The 18962-nt window shown below is 42.2% G+C and overlaps 1 protein-coding gene across 2 annotated transcripts in view; it reads right to left on the reverse strand.

The window, feature by feature from the left end:
• Positions 1–670: 670 nt before the first annotated feature.
• Positions 671–18962, reverse strand: part of CNNM3 (cyclin and CBS domain divalent metal cation transport mediator 3) — a 154791-nt gene continuing 136499 nt past the window's right edge. Inside the window, exons 7-9 of one of the 2 annotated variants that reach the window (XM_069214401.1) lie at positions 16932–17070; positions 6735–6810; positions 671–3787 (exon numbers count right to left, since the gene is read on the reverse strand). In XM_069214401.1, coding sequence (XP_069070502.1) covers positions 6761–6810; positions 16932–17070 — 189 coding nt within the window. In that variant the 3' untranslated portion in view covers positions 671–3787; positions 6735–6760. The remainder of the gene's footprint in view (positions 3788–6734; positions 6811–16931; positions 17071–18962) is intronic. The other variant, XM_069214400.1, reaches the window with a different exon arrangement.

Genomic DNA, 18962 nt, shown 5'->3' on the forward strand with positions numbered 1-18962 from the left:
TTCAATAAGCTACAGGTTTTATATTTGCAAACGTATCGCATCAGCAATTTTGAATCAAACCGTTTTATTGTAGGATAATAAGCAAGTCATGTGACGCAATAGCTGATTCAAGTAGTTATAGACATAAGTGGTCATTAAGAATTTGGCGGGCGGCCTCTTCCCGCAGGCCCGAATAGGACTTCACCGCAGGGCCAGCATTTGGACACAGTGTTTCCATCCGCCGGCCTAGCGGTGAACAGGGCCTAAACATTGACACCGGCTCCTAGCGGAGCCAGCACCAATGTGGCGGTGCAGCAGCACCCATCGCGCATTCCACTGCCCATAATTCGGGCAGTGGAATGCGTGATCTGGCTGTGCAGGTGGCCTCCAGGAGCCCCCCAGAATCCCTCATTCCGCCAGCCTTTCAATGGTGGTGTCAACCAGGCTGGCGGATGGGGACTCCCAACCCCCAGGGCGGCGCTGCAAGCAGCGCTGTCCTGGAAGATATGAAACCACCGAGTTCGCCAGCTGCCAGCTTGTGGCAGTTAATGAGCTTGAGGGAGCCAGTACACAATGGATAAGCATAGGAAAACAAACTCACCTCACGAACCAACTACCACCTTTCCTCTCCATCCTACTTTCCTCTGTGCATTTCATCCCAGAAAAAGAACGAAAACGAGACTCAAACATGTAAATATAAAAAGGAATCTTTTAATCTCCCTGGTACAGAAAAGTTGCCATACCTGGCATCTAGAAAACATTCAGCTACGTCAGATACATGGTAGTAAATCGCTACATACAATCTTGGGCAAGGTGCCAATATCCAGTACATAATACGGAGTACTTGTTAAATAGATATTTCTCTTTCGCTCTCTCTCTCTCTATATATATACATATATGTTTATATACACATATTTATATGCATCTAGAAATATTAAAATAGGAATTGTACAGGAACGTAGACTGTAGATTTATGAGCAATTAAATATTCACCTAAAATGTTTGTTCGTTCGCAGATGACGACTCCACTTGCCCCAATCCAGTTTTAATAAAAATACTGATTGTTCTGATACAATGTGCTGCATGTCTCACTTTGGCATCACCTCATCCAACTCTGCCCAGGTCCACACTGGATAGCAGCGAGTGGTTGTGTGGTGGAAGCAGTGACAGACGGTGATGGCTCAGGGTCAGATGTGCAGGAGTACATCATACACACTTCGCCCTGCAGTCAGCTTGGTGACTGACTTAGAGATGTAGTGACTTGCCCTTGATCACTGTGTGGCACAGGATGGAGGCAGAGCACGTTAGAGCCTACTGACCCAAAGCCAGGGAGGTAACACTGTAGAGCACTGAGCCAAGCGCTCCAATTATTCATTGCAAATCACCATACGATCCTTTCATCAAAGCTCAGGCTTTTTCCTGCAGTTAAATCTTCACCTTGGGTTGGAAGCCCTTCTAGGCAACCGAAAGTCAATAGGATTAAGGAATAATCAGCAACACTCTTGCTAAAACACATATCTGTTTAAGTGCACTCAAACTGTCCCCAAATGAGATAGATATATATATATATATATATATATATATATATATATATATATATATATATAGTTAACCTCTCAATTTTATTTTAATGTTAAAGTGTGAAGATAAAATTATCCGGAGAGGCAGATGTTGAACACTAAAATAAACCTTCCATTACCCTATGTGATCTACCAATTATCAAGGCGTAGAAAAGGGTCCAGATCGCTGCATCCGAATTCCGAGTTTAGAGATTTGTGCCCCTTCCAAGAGCTGCACCTACTTCCACAAGAATACCACAGGTGTAGCAACAGCAGTTTGGAAAACTGGACACCTGACCAACCAGTAAGTAGAAGTGTGCCCTTAGCCTCTAGAGAAACCTTTATCTGTAAACTTGATCCCTGAAAATTTAATTTAGAAAAGTGCTAGGTCTTTCTGACGTAACTAAAAAGCACAACACCTGATCCATTTGAAAAGTAGCAAACTCTTGAGTCCTAGTACTGCATGATGAACACAAGCTAGAAAAAAAAAAGCTGACAGGATTCTAAGGCTTTCATAAGAGACACCAATACTATCTACCTTCATGGACTGAATGGCTGTCACAATAACACTCTCTCACTCAATGGTAGATTGAAAGCAGAATTAAGGGGCACCATAACTCAATAGGAACAGGTTCCGACACAATGTACAATAATCATATTTCATTTGCTCACAATATAACCGGGATCAGCAAGAGAAATGAGTCCTCCATACACTGTGTCATTGTGGTTTTTGATGAGCGAGGTACAATACAAGTGTGAATTACAACACAGCAAGACCGAAGATGGCACCAGCAAGTACCCAACCTTCTCCAGGAATCCCTTGGGAGGCTAGAGGAGGTATGAGATGAAATGTCAACTGCATAATTCAAATAGACGAAACTGAGGATATCTTTCATTCTGGGAAATCGGTGTGTGAATCAGGAGAGATGAAAATACAGTACTGACACAGGGCCATGGGAATGCTGCAGGAAACCATTTACAAGATTTGGCTCATGGACGTTTATAGAGAAAGATGGCTCCCTAAAGAGCATGGCACATGAAGAACAAGACATGAAAGTATCTGACATAACACTACCCGGGAACAAAAACAGAAAATAGCCCTTACAGAGCATGGCACAGGGGAGTGGACATAGATCAAATCCCTTATACAGCATGCAGGAGAACATGCTACAGGAACAAACTGATATAAAAAGCTCTTCTGCTATACAGCATGCACCGTGACAGGGAGATGGAGACTAGGCACATAAAATAATGCATGAAATGATAGACCTTTAAAAAAAAATATGGCACAAGGACAGTGAAAGTCCGTTAAATTATATGGATTAGAGATATGGGTGACAGGCAGCATCCAGGTACCGGTACTGGGAAGCGAACTGTTCATTAGAGACCAAGGAGAAACAGTGGTTATGAAATAAGACACATTCCTCTGTTACAAGAAGGGCACAGATGTGGTAATTAAAGAAGGATCTCATCATTAAGGTCTTCAGTGAGGCTACAAACAAAACATTGTCCAGAAGCAAGTAAACGTTGAGTTGTGAGATTGAGGACAGGTGGCAAGTTAGAGAGGTGGTTTCAAGAGGAGATCCCAAGCCCAGGAATTATTTGGTTGTGGCAAGAGAACCACAGGTCCTAAGGTCCACCAGTGGCATACCAATAAAAAAGACACCCTAATAAAAGTAATTAACCAGCTATCTTAAAATCATTTTAAACATGGTTAGAAAGAAATCTAGCAGCTCTTCCTTCCACTTGGCTGAGGCATGAAGAGGAACGATCTCACACATCAGGAGGCGAACAGGATCTGTTGCAGGTGCAGCACCTCATTAAATTAAGTGGGGAGAAGGAGGGAGGAAATTCACATAAAAAAGTCCTTTCCAAATGTTCTTACCAAGATTATCTTCCTGGGGGACATGATTGTCTACCCAGCACCGAAAGAACCCTAACAGGAACAATCAGGACTTGACTATTTGCTTCTTTAAAGGAATTGGTGGGAAAGAGCTGCATTCTGCTCTTTGGTTTTCATTCTTCCCCTACCAGTTCTCCTTAGATAAAACAGGGACAGAAGGGATTCAGTGTCTTAAAAAATCTAGTTGGAAAGTAGTAACCGATGAGGAGAAGCGAAATATTTGACGGCATCAGGCTTAGAACAGGACGAGCCATGTCATCGTCGCTCTCCTCCAGCTGATGTCATTTCACTGGATTCACAGTCACATTCTCCTCCTCAGTTATATCAGTTATACTCTTACCATTGCCTATAACAAAAAACAAAAGATTGACATTACTTGGTGTGCAGAACAATTCAGTGTTGAGGCTTCAGCTGGATCATAAGTGACTAAGTAACAGACATTTTATTATTTTGTATTTTAGTGGGCACATCAAGAATTCATCTCCTGAAAATGTGGTCAAAATAAAAGTTCAAGAGAATATTTTTCAGTAAATTTTGAAAAAAGGCTATTAGAACAAACCTTCAATACACTGGACTTTTAAAAAAATTTAAACTCTTTTCACCAAACTTACACTTTCCCTTTCTAGGTAGACCTAAATTAATGAGCATCATTTCATTAAATTAGAGATACTTTCAGTAGCCAACCAATGCGACATCCAGACTATTTAATTTGGATATTTATTCAAGTACAATTTAGGAAATACAAAAATGCAGTAGGTATCTCAGTAAAGCTGGTGAAATTTTTTTTTTTTTTCAAAAGCAGAGTTCATGTAAGACTTCTGTTCAAGGAGGGAACACACAAGGGTGTGTTGCCTACACGCATTTGCTTTTCCTCACCTTCAGTTCCAGGTTGGGAGAGTGATCGCCATGTTGTCGGTAGCTTCCCATTCCAAGCTCTTTTTGCCCTACAGCCCTCTTAAATGCTAATCAACCTAACTAATCAATTTAACATTATGTTGTTGATACTTGAGTAAAGTACGGCTGCGTGCAGAAATGTGTTAAGAAATCATTTAATTCAGAACACATATACCATGTTTAAATATGCCAGTTACTTTAGCAAATAAAGATCGAGTGCCAGGTGAACGAAGGGGAAGTATCTCCTTAAAAGTACAAAAAAACAGTATGTTAAACTCAGTAACCAACTTTCTTACAGGAAAAACACCATTATTCAGTGATGAGGCAAACAAACTATCAAATCTGTATGCTCACAAACAGCAAGATCTGAAAACTGGACCTTAAACAAGTCACACAAAAAAAGGAGGAACATTTTTAACACATGAATATAAGACACAAAAGTAAGAAAGAAACATTTGTAACACATCAATATAGTTTTGCCTGTTGAATCCTACTGTTTTCTACTCCTAAAAACGACCAACCAAACAAATAAGGGTCCCACTGTTATTAAAAAGGATGCCTTTCATAATTATGATCCTCATGCAGGAGTGACTGGACCATAATCAGATGCACCCACCGGAAGTTTTTTGGAGTTCGTTTGACATGAGTCTAACTTGACTGCAACATCCTATCAGTCAGATTTAGCCCTTATAAATAATTCAGCTGCTTGGTAGCGTCCAGCCTTCCTGAGATGTCACACATTAAACTCAATTGTGATATAGTGTATGCATGTGCTTGTAGTGAGTGCAAGCTGTTTACGGACAATTAGTTACGAAAATCTCACACATATTGAACATAATGACAAGCACATACTTAAGGGATCCGTATGGCCCTACTAAAAGCTGGCTAATCCGTGGGGCTCATCTTAACCAGCTGAAAGGTGATGACCAGTGAACTGTCAAAAGCATTTACATACACATCCCGCTCCATTTTTAAATTGCCAAAAGGTGACAAGGTTACATTGAACATGGATTCACCGTTAGGCTAATTAACTATCTTTCAGATCCCTCAAGAATTCTTAGTGATTACACCAAAGTGAGGCCAAACCTGCTCAGTAATGCTAGATGTACCAGGCGAGGACTTAAAGTATGCCACACATTTGTGTTGGTGACAGCCCTATTAAAAATTAAAGTCTATTTTCCATTTAAAGTCAGGAAATAGATTCAACATATGTCTTACAGGCAAGGCCACCTCTCAGTTTTATAAAATGAATGGGGACAAAGCTTTCTAAATACAGTAATCCTTTCACACTTAATGGCAGAAGTTTCTATCCTTCGGCCGGAAGATAGATCACCACTAGACATGACAAACAGAATTATACTCGCTCTTCTTCCTTCTACCTATCTAGAATCTTCCAGGAGTCCCAATGCAACACTATCAAGGAGCACCAGCATTACACCTATCACATCAAGCACGAGATATGGTCAAAACTTACTAATTAACTGAAATGTCTACTTAGTATGAAGTATGCATGCAGGATTTGTATTGCTGGTATTTAGCATGTATGAAAAAACAGAACCAAATGTCTCAATATTATGCATAGCGAAACAGTACACATAAGCAGCAAAACAGCATAATATGGACTGGAATAGTGCAGTTTGGGATACACGGATACTACTAAAAGGCAATTATAATGGTATTAGTGCCAGTTAGTCTGGGTGGCATTAAAATCGTTGACAAGTAGAAGTTAATATACATGCCTGTAACACACACCATTCAGGCATACAGGAAACAAACCCTAACCCGGCTTACATGCAAAGCATTTTTTCAAACCAGTGTAATTATCACTGCTTGTTTGAGAACACCCGTTAAATATCGGGCACTGGCCCATTTCATTTATTTATTTATTTTTAGGAGGGACAGTAAAGCATCAAGAAACTGGGTCCAGTCATTTTTAATAAGCTAGGACACGCTGCCTAACAAAGGCCAGTTTTTGTGCCACACACACAAAGGCATTCACTAGAACAGACAAATCGAAAAATGCCAACAGACAATCATGGCTTAAGGTATACGGACATCCCCGGATCGGCTCCCCCCCCCCTCACACCTTTGGAGGAGAGATGGAAAGACCTTATAACGAAAGAAACTAAGTCCCAAAAACAATTTTTCAAGATGTTGCGTTTAAGGCTAAACGCTTTTAATAAAAAGCAAAAGCAGAAATCTTTGGGGAATTAAAGCTATTGGCAACACCTTAAACTAAGTCAAGGATGAAATGTACGAGCTGGGATAAAGTCAATGCATGCAAACAGAATTGCAAATTAGGGTGAGTATGCAGGCCATGAGCAGCACAGAGACAGAACAACATTCACAAGTCAGCACTAAGTTAGAAGTGTAGCAGAAAAAGGAATCATACAAGTTACCTCCGACATTCATTATCAGTTGAAGATTAACTGCAATGCTCAATACTGCTAAAGATGGACAGACTGAAAGGTAAAGCTGGAGACGAGAGAAGAGGAAGGAAAGGTTGTAGTCAATATAGGAGTCCATTAAGGAGTCTGGAGCAGAGAGCAAAAGACAGACCACCATGGAGCAGAAAAACACTTTGGACAACTAATGAAATAGTTACCGGATAAATGACAAGACCCCATCATTTTCAAGAGGTTCATTCTATTACAGGCCTAGGAGGTGCATCTATGCCTCACAACCATCAATGTGGCAATTCTGGTGTGGAGTCTAAGCTAACATCTGAGTGAAAACGTTTTAGATACAGTCCTGACAGCAAGGGACGCTTCCCATCCCTCACTTTTATAATCGTGCAAAACTGTCTCAATGCTACACTTTCAGTAGTGGATTGAATTTCCAGCTGTAAACGTGCCACCCCCTACTTCAATTATTGAGCAAAACAGTCTCATGGCTCAGGAAGTACTGGGGATCCTGCTGTCACATTAACTAGGAAAGGTTCATCTTCACTTCACCAAATCTGAAGAGTTTTAAGACCTAGTAATGTTGAACAAAAATCCTCCTAAACTATTAATCTTATTAGAGATGTAGTATTCCTAATCAAACAAGTTTACCTTAGTAGCCACCATGTGCAAAATTATCAGATGCAATCAACTCAGTGCATCAGGCATGGTTGCCAGCAGTAATTTAAAAAAAATGCTGTGTCAATGTTAAATGCTTCTACATGGGTAATAGATAGCCATCGCTAATATGTCCCTAGCGCCAAGTTTAAAGTCTCCTCAACACAGTTTGGTTTTTACCACTCAAATATCAGCTTTAAATATATTTTGGAAATGTGTGTATTTTTCTTCAAATATTGGCTTTTGAGTTTTGAAAATAAGTATATATTTGTTAGGAATATACACTTTCAATTTTGGTATAAATGTGTTAATTCAACCAAGCAAAAGCTTCTAGTTTAGTAGGCTTGGTTGCACACAGAAGAACTACTTGCATGTAGCAGTAGACTAGCAGTAGCTCACAAGCTACTCGTTGGAGGAGCCTGATCTAGCTACTATGGAAGCAGAGTGGCAGTAGTCTTCCAGCTTTGCTATACGAAAAGAACAGAAGGGAATTGGATAGAAGAGAATGGTTGCTTGCCTCAACCATTAGTTTTGCACTCACAAGTCACTGTTCAAGTTACAGGTATAATTGGAGATCCTGTTAAGTAAAGGTCAGAGCATCCCTTTCAAAACGTCTAAACTACTCTAAATTTAACCACTGATAGAAGTGAATGTGAAGTTGTAACTGCTATGTATCTCTGCCACTGGTAAATCACTCAGGCCACATCCCTATCTATCTATTTGGACCCAGCTACATGTAAATCAGTCTAGACCCAGCACCAATCGGAACAGTCCAGCCCGAAATGCCAAGCTAGGTTCTCCCTGAACTGGACCACCAGTTGATGAGGGGTGATACCCTGAAACAGGTCCCATGATGCTCGTTTCTGGTCCGGGGAAAACCTGACCAACAATGGATTAAGGCCCAGATCTTGAACTGGGAGTGAACGGTTGACATTGTCCAGCATTCCATCTATCATCTGTTCTTTTTGCATTTATCACCCTTAGTGGGACGGGTATACCCAAATGTGGGTCCCATACTCACCATGCCATGGGAGTCAAGCTAGCCTGCCTGATGAGGGGTGATACCCTGAAACCAGTCCCAGGATGCTTGTTTCCAGTCCAGGGAAGGCCTGGTAGCTTGGGCTGGACTGTTCCCATGGGGAACAGAGTCAAGGCTGATTTGCATATGGCTGGGTCTAAAATGGAATGGCGTGGTTAGCAAACAAAACAATGGATTCAGACCCAGACCTTTGACTGGGTGCTGAATGTTTTACATTTCTTTTTGCAATTTTTATTTATTCATCAAATCTGCGGCTGTCACAAATATTGCTTTTGTTCTGAGAAATCTCAGATTGCTGTGCTAGCTTTCACTCTCAAAGCTGTTCAGAGCGTTCGCTCCACATAAATTCTGTACCAACATGGAGCACCGCATAGATAGCAAGGTGAGCAAAAAAGAGAAGGGTCAAGGCACCACTTTGAGAGCTCACAGCTAACTTCTGGGGAGCTCAGACACTTGATGCAGTGACATTTAGTAGAGGGAAAAAAAAAGGTATTCGCTAATAAATAACAGCCCTACATCAAAGTCTTCCACACAGGCTTACTTTGCAGCCTCAAGTTTCAAAAGAATTATAAATTCAAAGGCTGTAAATTAAATTTATATTAAATTTAAATTTCGGTCATCTCGCTTCATTCTTTTGTCTGTTTGAATGCCATTCAGATTTTGCTTCTGCCGACTACAGCAGACACAACTTCATCCATTGGCTTTTATGTAGTGTTAAGTGTTGATATGCCTGGTTACTCCTGTATTTTAGCGCACTGGACATGTGTTAGAAGGATCCAGCCAGAGTTCAATGAACGACTACCCATTCTCAACACCAACAGAAATCAGTGCTCCATCAATTCCTCATGAATTTTCCTCCTGTTCAAGGCATTTAAACACCAAAACATTGAACTAACATTGCTCAGTGAAACATAACGAAAGGCAAGAAGAGGCAAGCTTCATTTGCACAGATGCAGATGCCTGGTTTCAAGAACAGTGACTCCCATTACCACTAATTCAAAACACATTGTAACAAAAAAAAAAAAAAAGAACGGCAAAGCAGTTAGGGATCTTTTTTCACACCCTCCTTTCAGTGTAAAATCAGCAAAACTATATTCTATAATCAAATTATTCAAAATTATGAAGGAAAACATGGTACCCGTTAAACAAGACAGACACAGCAACAGTAGTTAGAGTTATAATACAAACTAAGACAGACTAAGGCAGTTGTTACTGGCCAGTGCATCTAAAACTAAGTTAAGGAAACTACAAGTCATATGTATTTGGACAGTCAGGGCTGTTTCTAACAAGACCTGGATGGTATGCAGCTCCCACTGCTGCAGAAGATAAACTTACCCCCACTAGTTTCTAGGATTCAATTGAACTCATGATCTTAACACACAAATCAGTTTTGGGTAATGCTCCATTCTATTTGAAACACCTTCTGGTTAGGAACATAAGATCACCACAAGAAAGAAAAAAAAAATCACATCAAGAGGCTTCTGTAAGAAGGGTGGTGGAAAAGCCTGCCCAACTGCTGCTTACCTCCTAGGTTATTCGCTACTGGGTGGTTTGAGAAACAACAGTCAAATGCTGCCATTTATGAAGATGCTGAAAACCTTCCTGTGGTCAGACGAATGCTGCACAAGATATTAATGCTAAGGATAGTAGTGCTTTGTTGACTATTTTAGGTCTATAGCACCAAATTAACAGAGTAATGATTAGCATGTTTTTGTATAGAAACCAGAAATACTAGAAGAAAGGTCCTGGTAAGGTCTATTTGAACGACCCCTAACCACGGGTTGCAGAGATTATGGAAAATAAACTATGGAATAGAATCTGAAAAAGCCTTGCACAAATAACTAAAATAAAGTTGTCGCCCTTGGTTATAACCACATCTGTTAAGCTGACACACCATAGGCCAATCATGTGAACCGATCTTAGATTTGTGCACTAACTGAAGTCTATTTCCAGACATAACACTGTGAAACAGGTAGCTAAACTACAAATACATAACACATTTATAGGGTGCTAAAGGTGATGTCTTATATAGAGCAAATTTAATTTTACATTCTATAAAGCGTGACCATATCCAATCGCTGAAAGAGCGCTGAACAAAGCTAACACAAGTGTAAATGTAGCATTTGCCTTCATTTCTACAGCTTACCAGATGGTGGGTTGGGAAGCAATGGAAACAGGGTTTCCCTTTGAAATTCAAATAGGTTCTGTAAGGAAACGCCTCCTTGGCATGGTTACCCCCTGATTTTTTACCTTTGCTGATGCCAAGTTATGACTGGAAAGTGTGCTGGGACCCTGCTAACCAGGCCCCAGCACCAGTGTTCTTTCCCTAAATTGTACCTTTGTTTCCACAATTGGAACAACCCTGGCACCCAGGTAAGTCCCTTGTGACTGGTACCCCTGGTACCAAGGGCCCTGATGCCAGGGAAGGTCTCTAAGGGCTACAGCATGTCTTATGCCATCCTGGGGACCCCTCACTCAGCACATACACACTGCTTGCCACCTTGTGTGTGCTGGTGGGGAGAAAATGACTAAGTCGACATGGCACTCCCCTCAGAGTGCCATGCCAACCTCACACTGCCTATGGTATAGATAAGTCACCCTTCTAGCAGGCCTTACAGCCCTAAGGCAGGGTGCACTATACCACAGGTGAGGGCATAGGTGCATGAGCACTATTCCCCTACAGTGTTTAAGCAAAACCTTAGACATTGTAAGTGCAGGGTAGCCATAAGTGTATATGGTCTGGGAGTCTGTCAAACACGAACTCCACAGCACCATTATGGAAACACTGAAAACTGGGAAGTTTGGTATCAAACTTCTCTGCACAATAAATGCACACTGATGCCAGTGTGCACTTTATTGTATAAATACACCCAGAGGGCATCTTCGAGATGCCCCCTGAAGTCATACCTGACTCCCAGTGTGGGCTGACTAGTTTTTGCCAGCCTGCCACACACCAGACATGTTGCTGGCCACATGGGGAGAGTGTCTTTGTCACTCTGTGGCCAGGAACAAAGCCTGTACTGGGTGGAGGTGCTTCTCACCTCCCCCTGCAGGAACTGTAACACCTGGAGGTGAGCCTCAAAGGCTCACCCCCTTTGTTACAGCGCCACAGGACATCCAAGCTAGTAGAGATGCCCGCCCCTCCGGCCACTGCCCCCACTTTTGGTGGCAAGGCTGGAGGAGATAATGAGGAAAACAAGGAGGAGTCACTGCCCAGTAAGGACAGCCCCTAAGGTGTCCTGAGCTGAGGTGACTCTTACTTTTAGAAATCCTCCATCTTCCAGATTCCCCCAATAGGATTAGGGATGTGCCCTCCTCCCCACAGGGAGGAGGCACAAAGAGGGTGTAGCCACCCTCAGGGCCAGTAGCCATTGGCTACTGCCCTCCCAGACCTAAAGACACCCTTAAATTGAGTATTTAGGGGCTCCCAGAACCAAGGAAGATAGATTCCTACAACCTAAAGAAGAAGGACTGCTGACCTGAAGCCCTGCAGTGAAGACGGAGACGACAACTGATTTGGCCCCAGCCCCACCGGCCTGTCTCCCTACTTCGAAGAAAACTGCAACAGCGACGCATCCCACAGGGTCCAGTGACCTCTGAAGCCTCAGAGGACTACCCTGCATCTAAAGGACTAAGAAGCTCACGAGAACAGCGGCCCTGTTCAAGAAACTGCAACTTTTGGAAACAAAGAAGCAACTTTTAAAGACCACACGTTTCCCGCCGGAAGCGTGAGACTTTCCACTCTGCACCCGACACCCCCAGCTCGACCTGCGGAAAACTAACACTACATGGAGGACTCCCCAGCAACTGCGAGCCCGTAAGTAGCCAGAGTTCACCCCCCTGAACCTCCACAGCGATGCCTGCAGAGGGAATCCAGAGGCTCCCCCTGACTGCGACTGCCTGCTTCAAGGAACCCGACAGCCCCCAGGACCTGAAGGAACCGAACTCCAATGCAGGAGCGACCCCCAGGCGACCCTCTGCCTAGCCTAGGTGGTGGCTACCCTGAGAAGCCCCTCCACCCCTGTGCCTGCCTGCATCATTGAAGAGACCCCGGGTCTCCCCATTGATTCCTATTGAAAACCCGACACCTGTTTGCACTCTGCACACTGCCGCCCCTGTGCCACTGAGGGTGTACTTTCTGTGCCTGCTTGTGTCCCCAGCACCCCCCCCCAACCCACCCCGGTGCCCTACAAAACCCCCCTGGTCTGCCCTCCGAAGTTGTGGGTACTTACCTGCTGGCAGACTGGAACTGGGGCACCCCTATTTCCATTGAAGCCTATGTGTTTTGGGCACCACTTTGACCTCTGCACCTGACCGGCCCGGAGCTGCTGGTGTGGTAACTTTGGGGTTGCCTTGAACCCCCAACAGTGGGCTACCTTGGACCCAACTTTGAACCCTGTAAGTGTTTTACTTACCTGTGAACTTAACATTTACTTACCTCCCCCAGGAACTGTTGATTTTTGCACTGTGTCCACTTTTAAAATAGCTCATTGACATTTTTGTCAAAACTGTACATGCTATTGTGATTATTCAAAGTTTCTAGGATACCCGAGTGAAATACCTTTCATTTAAAGTATTGTTTGTAAATCTTGAACCTGTGGTTCTTAAAATAAACTAAGAAAATATATTTTTCTATTTAAAAACCTATTGGCCTGGAATTGTCTTTGAGTGTGTGTTCCTCATTTATTGCCTGTGTGTGTACAACAAATGCTTAACACTACGCTCTGATAAGCCTACTGCTCGACCACACTACCACAAAATAGAGCATTAGAATGATCTCTTTTTGCCACTATCTTACCTCTAAGGGGAACCCTTGGACTCTGTGCACACCATTTCTTACTTTGAAATAGTATATACAGAGCCAACTTCCTACAGGTTCTCATTGGGGAGGGGATGCTAATTACTTGCTCTTCCTGAGCACTGCAAGTGTTGGAGATGGGAAGTGTGAAGTGCAAGGTTGCAGTTTCTATGGCTCAACAGAGGGTGTTTTAGACAAAGTCTTTCCTTTTGGGGGTATTATTATTGCTACAGGAGTGCTTAATAACAGTCAGATGCAGGTTCTCACTCTTGATTGTGGCTGTATTGTGCTTCAGAATTGGGACACTCCAGTGCTACCTTCATAAATTATAAACAAATTCACTAAAACAGACTGTAATCCTTCATTCCGCTCTGATTGCCAGATGTAAAGGGGAAGAACACCTCAAGCATAAAACTCTAAAGTGCAACATTCCTCGTTTGTGGTTTGCTGCCATCGGTTTTATGGGAAATGTAACCATATTTATTCAAGTGTATTTACCCAATGGGTGATGGTGGTGTGTAAGCTTTTAGGGTTCTCATGGCATATTGTAACACATGCAAATAATGCTGTTTCCTTTAAAACTTTGTTCATGGCATTTCAGAAAGCCTCCAAAATATTTCCAAAAACCTTGAGTGAACAACTTCAGATTGTTCAACTCTTTTTCCTTCAAATGACCCTCTCCTTCCTTTCCATCCTCAGCGTGCTTCCCCTCTCTGAGCACAGTATACTCTAAGTCACAAGCAAGTTTGCCTCAATTATTATTATTGTACCTCTGGAAATTGCCCACACCATATTTCAAAGATCACAACCTCTACTTTAAAAGTCATACCCCTGCACCCCAAAAATACCTAATTTCTTTTAGCTCATCTAATAATCAATGCATGAAATTTCCCCCACCCCTAAAAGGCATGGAATGGTTCCATATAGCACAAGACTAATTCAAGACACAAACAAAAACATTAACCTTGGGCCATGTAGCAGCGTGCTAACCGACTTAAAGCACAACAATGCCTCATCTGGGGGTAGTAAGTGGTATTTAATGTGAACACAATACAATATAAAACCCACACCAAAACTAACATTATAACACTCAGCAGTCAGTCGGTTGTAGTTCTTACATGTTGGATAATAATTCACTTTACTGTGTGACTCTTTCACTCACAGAAGACAAAACAGCTATGGGTCTTATCTATCACTCAGTAGTGTACATGTCCAAGAAACCACCTATTACCATCTGAACAGGCATGGAATAATTGAAGAGATCAGCCACCTACCCCTGGTCAATTGAAGACTAATTTAGTCCACCACTGCAGGTCCAGACTAGTCCCACACTACAGCCACTTCTTTGCATCGGACAATGACAGTCAGATGTGGGATAATAAGGTCCATCCCAACAGATCTCACCACCATTTTTCCCTCTAGCCTACACCTGCTCAGGACCATAAACATGTTTAACAAGATATCTCAGAATTGACAACCCAGTGCAGTAACCAGCTCAGTGTTTTGAACATAAGAAATACCAAAAAGAGACCTGCTCAAAGCTGCCAGCTTACTTAAACCTATAACTGATCTATCTCTAACACTCCTTCATCGGCCACTCTGCTAAGCGCTGCATCCCATAACACGATAACCGCACCTCAGTGGTTCTCATGCACAAAACGGAAACACTTCATACGTAGGATAAAAACAAAGATAACATGCTTTAAACCGCACATTCTACAGAGTACCCATATAGGCAAGCACTTAAATGTCCCACAAAGGGGGAGTAAGCACTTTATAAATGTTGCAATAAAATAAGAGAGAACTAGGACCATATACATGCTCTGAAATTCTTTGCCCACTCTTGCTCATAATTTCAACACCATTGAAGATCATGATGGGCTGCAGAGGCACTTAAGAGATGACTCAAGGAGAAAATCAAAAAGAGATAAAATGCAGTAAATTGACATGCACAATATCAGTAGAACTGAAATGCACAAAAACTGAGGTGTACAATATGACCAGCTAGAGGGAGGGCAGGATCACCATCTCAATGTGGGGGGCTTTCTAATAGTTATTTAGCTTCTATATGTAGCCTGAATAATGTATTGCGATTCCTGTGTTGATAAGTCAGAACACCATTCTGTACTCTCAAATCCCTTGCAATTCTTCAAAAATAATCCACATAGTATCAGCAACAAGAGTTAGCAAATAAGGTAGACCAACATTCTAAGCCCATTTCCGGCTACATGATGAATGCAAAACAAGTCAAACAGTTTCACAATGGTGGTGAATGGAGCACTCTAATTTGTAAGATGTTCAATGCAAATGAAAGGACAGAACGCATTGATAAATGCTTACAGAGGTAAAGAAGGCTTCCCATTAGGAGGGTTGGTTCCGCACTTCACAAATGGCCAAATAAACAGACCCACCTCAAAGTTCTGGAACTAGGTTTGTGCAATATTTCAGCACTAAAACAGCAAGTAAAGCTAGGAACATTACTGCTGCTTATACACATGCTGGGCAGCATCACTCCTCTGAATACCCATCACTCTCACACACACACACACACACACACACACACACACACAAACACCACACACAGACACACTGACAGACATTTGAAATCAATGGATGTTGAGGGGTCAGAGGTATGTTCATAGAATGGGAACATACACTAAAGCTTACATACCCAAAAATCGCTTAGAAAGTTGAGGCAGTCAGTCCAAAAAGAGAAATCCATCAAAACCTTTGTCGACAGGGGCTGAATGGAGGCAAGCTTAAGGCCTCCATAATTTGTGTCATGCCCAGGTTTTAAGTTCCCCGAAAACAAGACGGTAACTTTCTTCGCCAAGAGGCTACTTGAAGCTAAGTTCAGGAAAGCTAGGCTATTCTTCTGAAGAGATTGAACCCCTGCAGGGGATTTAAACAACTCAACTTAAGCAAAAACAACAACAAAAATATTCAGACAGCAAGGACCGAATTATTGTGTCAGAAGTGCCCTTGGTTACTGAGGATTCAGCTGTGGAGCCAGAAGACGTGCCTGGCAGAGGCCACTCTAGCAGAGGAGAAAAAGGTTGCGTTCCTACTGAAAGGCATTACTAATTGGAGTACCTTTTTGAATTCTGGATGTCAAATGGAGGTTTTCTAGGCAGCTAGGAATGGCTTGGTGTGGATCAGCTACACAGAATTATTCACATCACCCAATACACTGCCTGAGGACAGTAGCATATAGCAGCAATTTTAAGAGAAAACATGTAAATAAACCTCAGAAACACAAATTGGGGGGAAACGGGAATTCAGTAAAAGTAACCAACCAAAAAGCAATAGTCTGCATTTCCAAACCCTACCCAAAAGCGAACAAAAACTTGAACTAGTTAGTAATGGTCAGGGGCATCAGGGACTGGCATGTTAAGTAACAGCCTCTTGTGGAGAGACGTTTTCAGGCAGCATCTTAAGTGGCAGGAATTCCCAAATGGGTGAAAAGGGGACAGAGGAGGATACAATAATAAAGCCTACCCCTGTGATATGAAGGGAGGAGATTTGTGACAACCTTGGCGCTGATGTAACTTTCTTTTGCCACAGTGCAAGGACAAAATGAACAACATAGCATAATTTCTTCCCTCTACAATGAATCCACTTCTAACGCATGTCTCTCTCTCAGCAGTAGCTTCAACAACATCAAGCAAGGCAGAATAAACAAAACCACAGTTTGCCATACCTGAAGACGAGGTGTTTTTCTGGTTCAGCAGTTTCGTTTGACTGTTCGGTAAAATTTTCATTTCAAGGCTTTCTGGAGACTGCGGGGATGTATTTACCCGGGAGGCCATAAGAGCATTCACGTACTGTATCTTAGTGACCTGAGAATAAATGTATTTAAAATTATAACTGAATATCCAAGTGCCATAACTTATCATATCCACTTGGCCAAATGCCTAAGAGGAGAGACAGCTTTACCTCTTCCATCTGAACATCTCTAGGCAATAGGATAAAGTTCCAAGGAATGTGTGCTGTTTTCATATGCTGGAGCAGAGCAAATATAAAACCCAATATGAAGGGTATGACCTGTTTTCAGTTCAAAAAACATTTATCATTTACAATAATTTGGGTCTCTCTCTGCAGGCTCAGTGCCTCTACAACTAAAGTTTGCAAGCTCACTAAACTGAAATTGTGAAATCACAAATGTTTAAATATCTTACTGAATTATATGCTACAGACAAAACCAAAGCTTGGCAAAAACTGTCCTTTGGTAATATCATGCTGTCAATTAGTTTACAACTTCTGCGTAGGCATGATAACACTTAATATGTGTTATTGGGTTTTGGTAGATATCAATCAAACTATAGAAAAAGCAATACACAGTGCCTCTGTACATTAGGGGTGTGAGTGTGGATGGAAATCTGTTATAGGAGTATATTTATAACAAACAACAAAAAACATAAGCAGTGTTACACCAACAGACAAAAGGAAACTCCCATCACTCTCCGGTTCCTAAATTAAGCTTAAGGTTTGTGGATTTTTTTTTTTTGCAGAGGCCAGATGAACAAAACTTCAATTTACAAATGACGTCTCTCTGCCAGTCTCTGAGGCAGGTCAGGTGTACTGAAGTCAAATCACAACTTAAAAATGTTGAAATGATGTAAAGATAGAAAAGTAAAAAAAAGTGCAGTTAGGTATTTAAGGTAAAACCGGGTAATTGTAACTTTGTTCTCTGTTTACGGTGTGTTGATTTATAGGATAATTTGTGCTTAAAAACTCTAGCTTAATTTTAAGTGTTTTTGTTTTTGCCATGGGCCATTTTGAGGAAGGAAAGTATTTGCTTTCTGTTAAGACTTCCTCTCTAAATAGCAAACATGGGTGGCTGCATGCAGTGCCAGGTCACAGGCATGAGTCTGGATTAGGAGATAGATGGTGTCCTAGTTACCCAACTCTGATTCACCTCATAAGTGACAGTTTAGTGTCACAGTCCCGGTGAGTGTATTAATGGATGAACTCTCAGCAACAGGTGGGACCCCATGGGAGGGTCTGTCTCTTAGTATGTCCTTGAATGTGACGGGGAAGATACTAAATGTGGGCGCGGGGAATCACAGTTCTATCCTAAGAGATAACGTGTGCAAGACACTGTACTAGACAGTTGGAAGCAGAGTGGTGGTGTGCTATCGTGGAATGGTCTAGGTCAGAGTACCAATCATTAGACATGATGGCAGGTGGCAATGTCTCCCCGAGTCATTGTCTGGCATCCTGGTGAAGGAAGGGGAGGAGTGTGCTTACACCACACTCGAAAACAGTGGCACCAGACTTGTTAAGCGACACGGAACAGAAAACAAGAGAAGAACAGGACAGATGTAGGAACGAACCCTCCTGGTGGATGAAGGTATTTTCGACCTGCACAAACCTTAATTTAGGGTGGGAATCCTACCACCAGTGACTGTTGCAGGACTTGCTAAGTGCACAGCCCACCTTCAGTGGCACAAAGGGCAACTAATTTGTGTGTCCACCTGACAAATGTTGAAGTCCTCTTTTATAAAACACTGGCTCCAACACTGGTTCAAGACCTAGCCAGCAGGGACCAACTCTGGAAGATGGGGTTTTTAGACTTGAAAATAGTTGCCTTCCTAGAACAAGGGTCCCACAACAAATGAGATCGACGAATGAGGAGGGGGTGGGGACTGGCTGATTTTCAACAATATTCTGAAATTCCACTGGGCCCAATATTGATAAAATGTATGAAGTGTCCAAATTCCAAGCTTTG

The sequence above is a fragment of the Pleurodeles waltl genome, chromosome 11 (genome assembly GCF_031143425.1).
Source record: "Pleurodeles waltl isolate 20211129_DDA chromosome 11, aPleWal1.hap1.20221129, whole genome shotgun sequence".
Lineage (NCBI taxonomy): Eukaryota > Metazoa > Chordata > Amphibia > Caudata > Salamandridae > Pleurodeles > Pleurodeles waltl.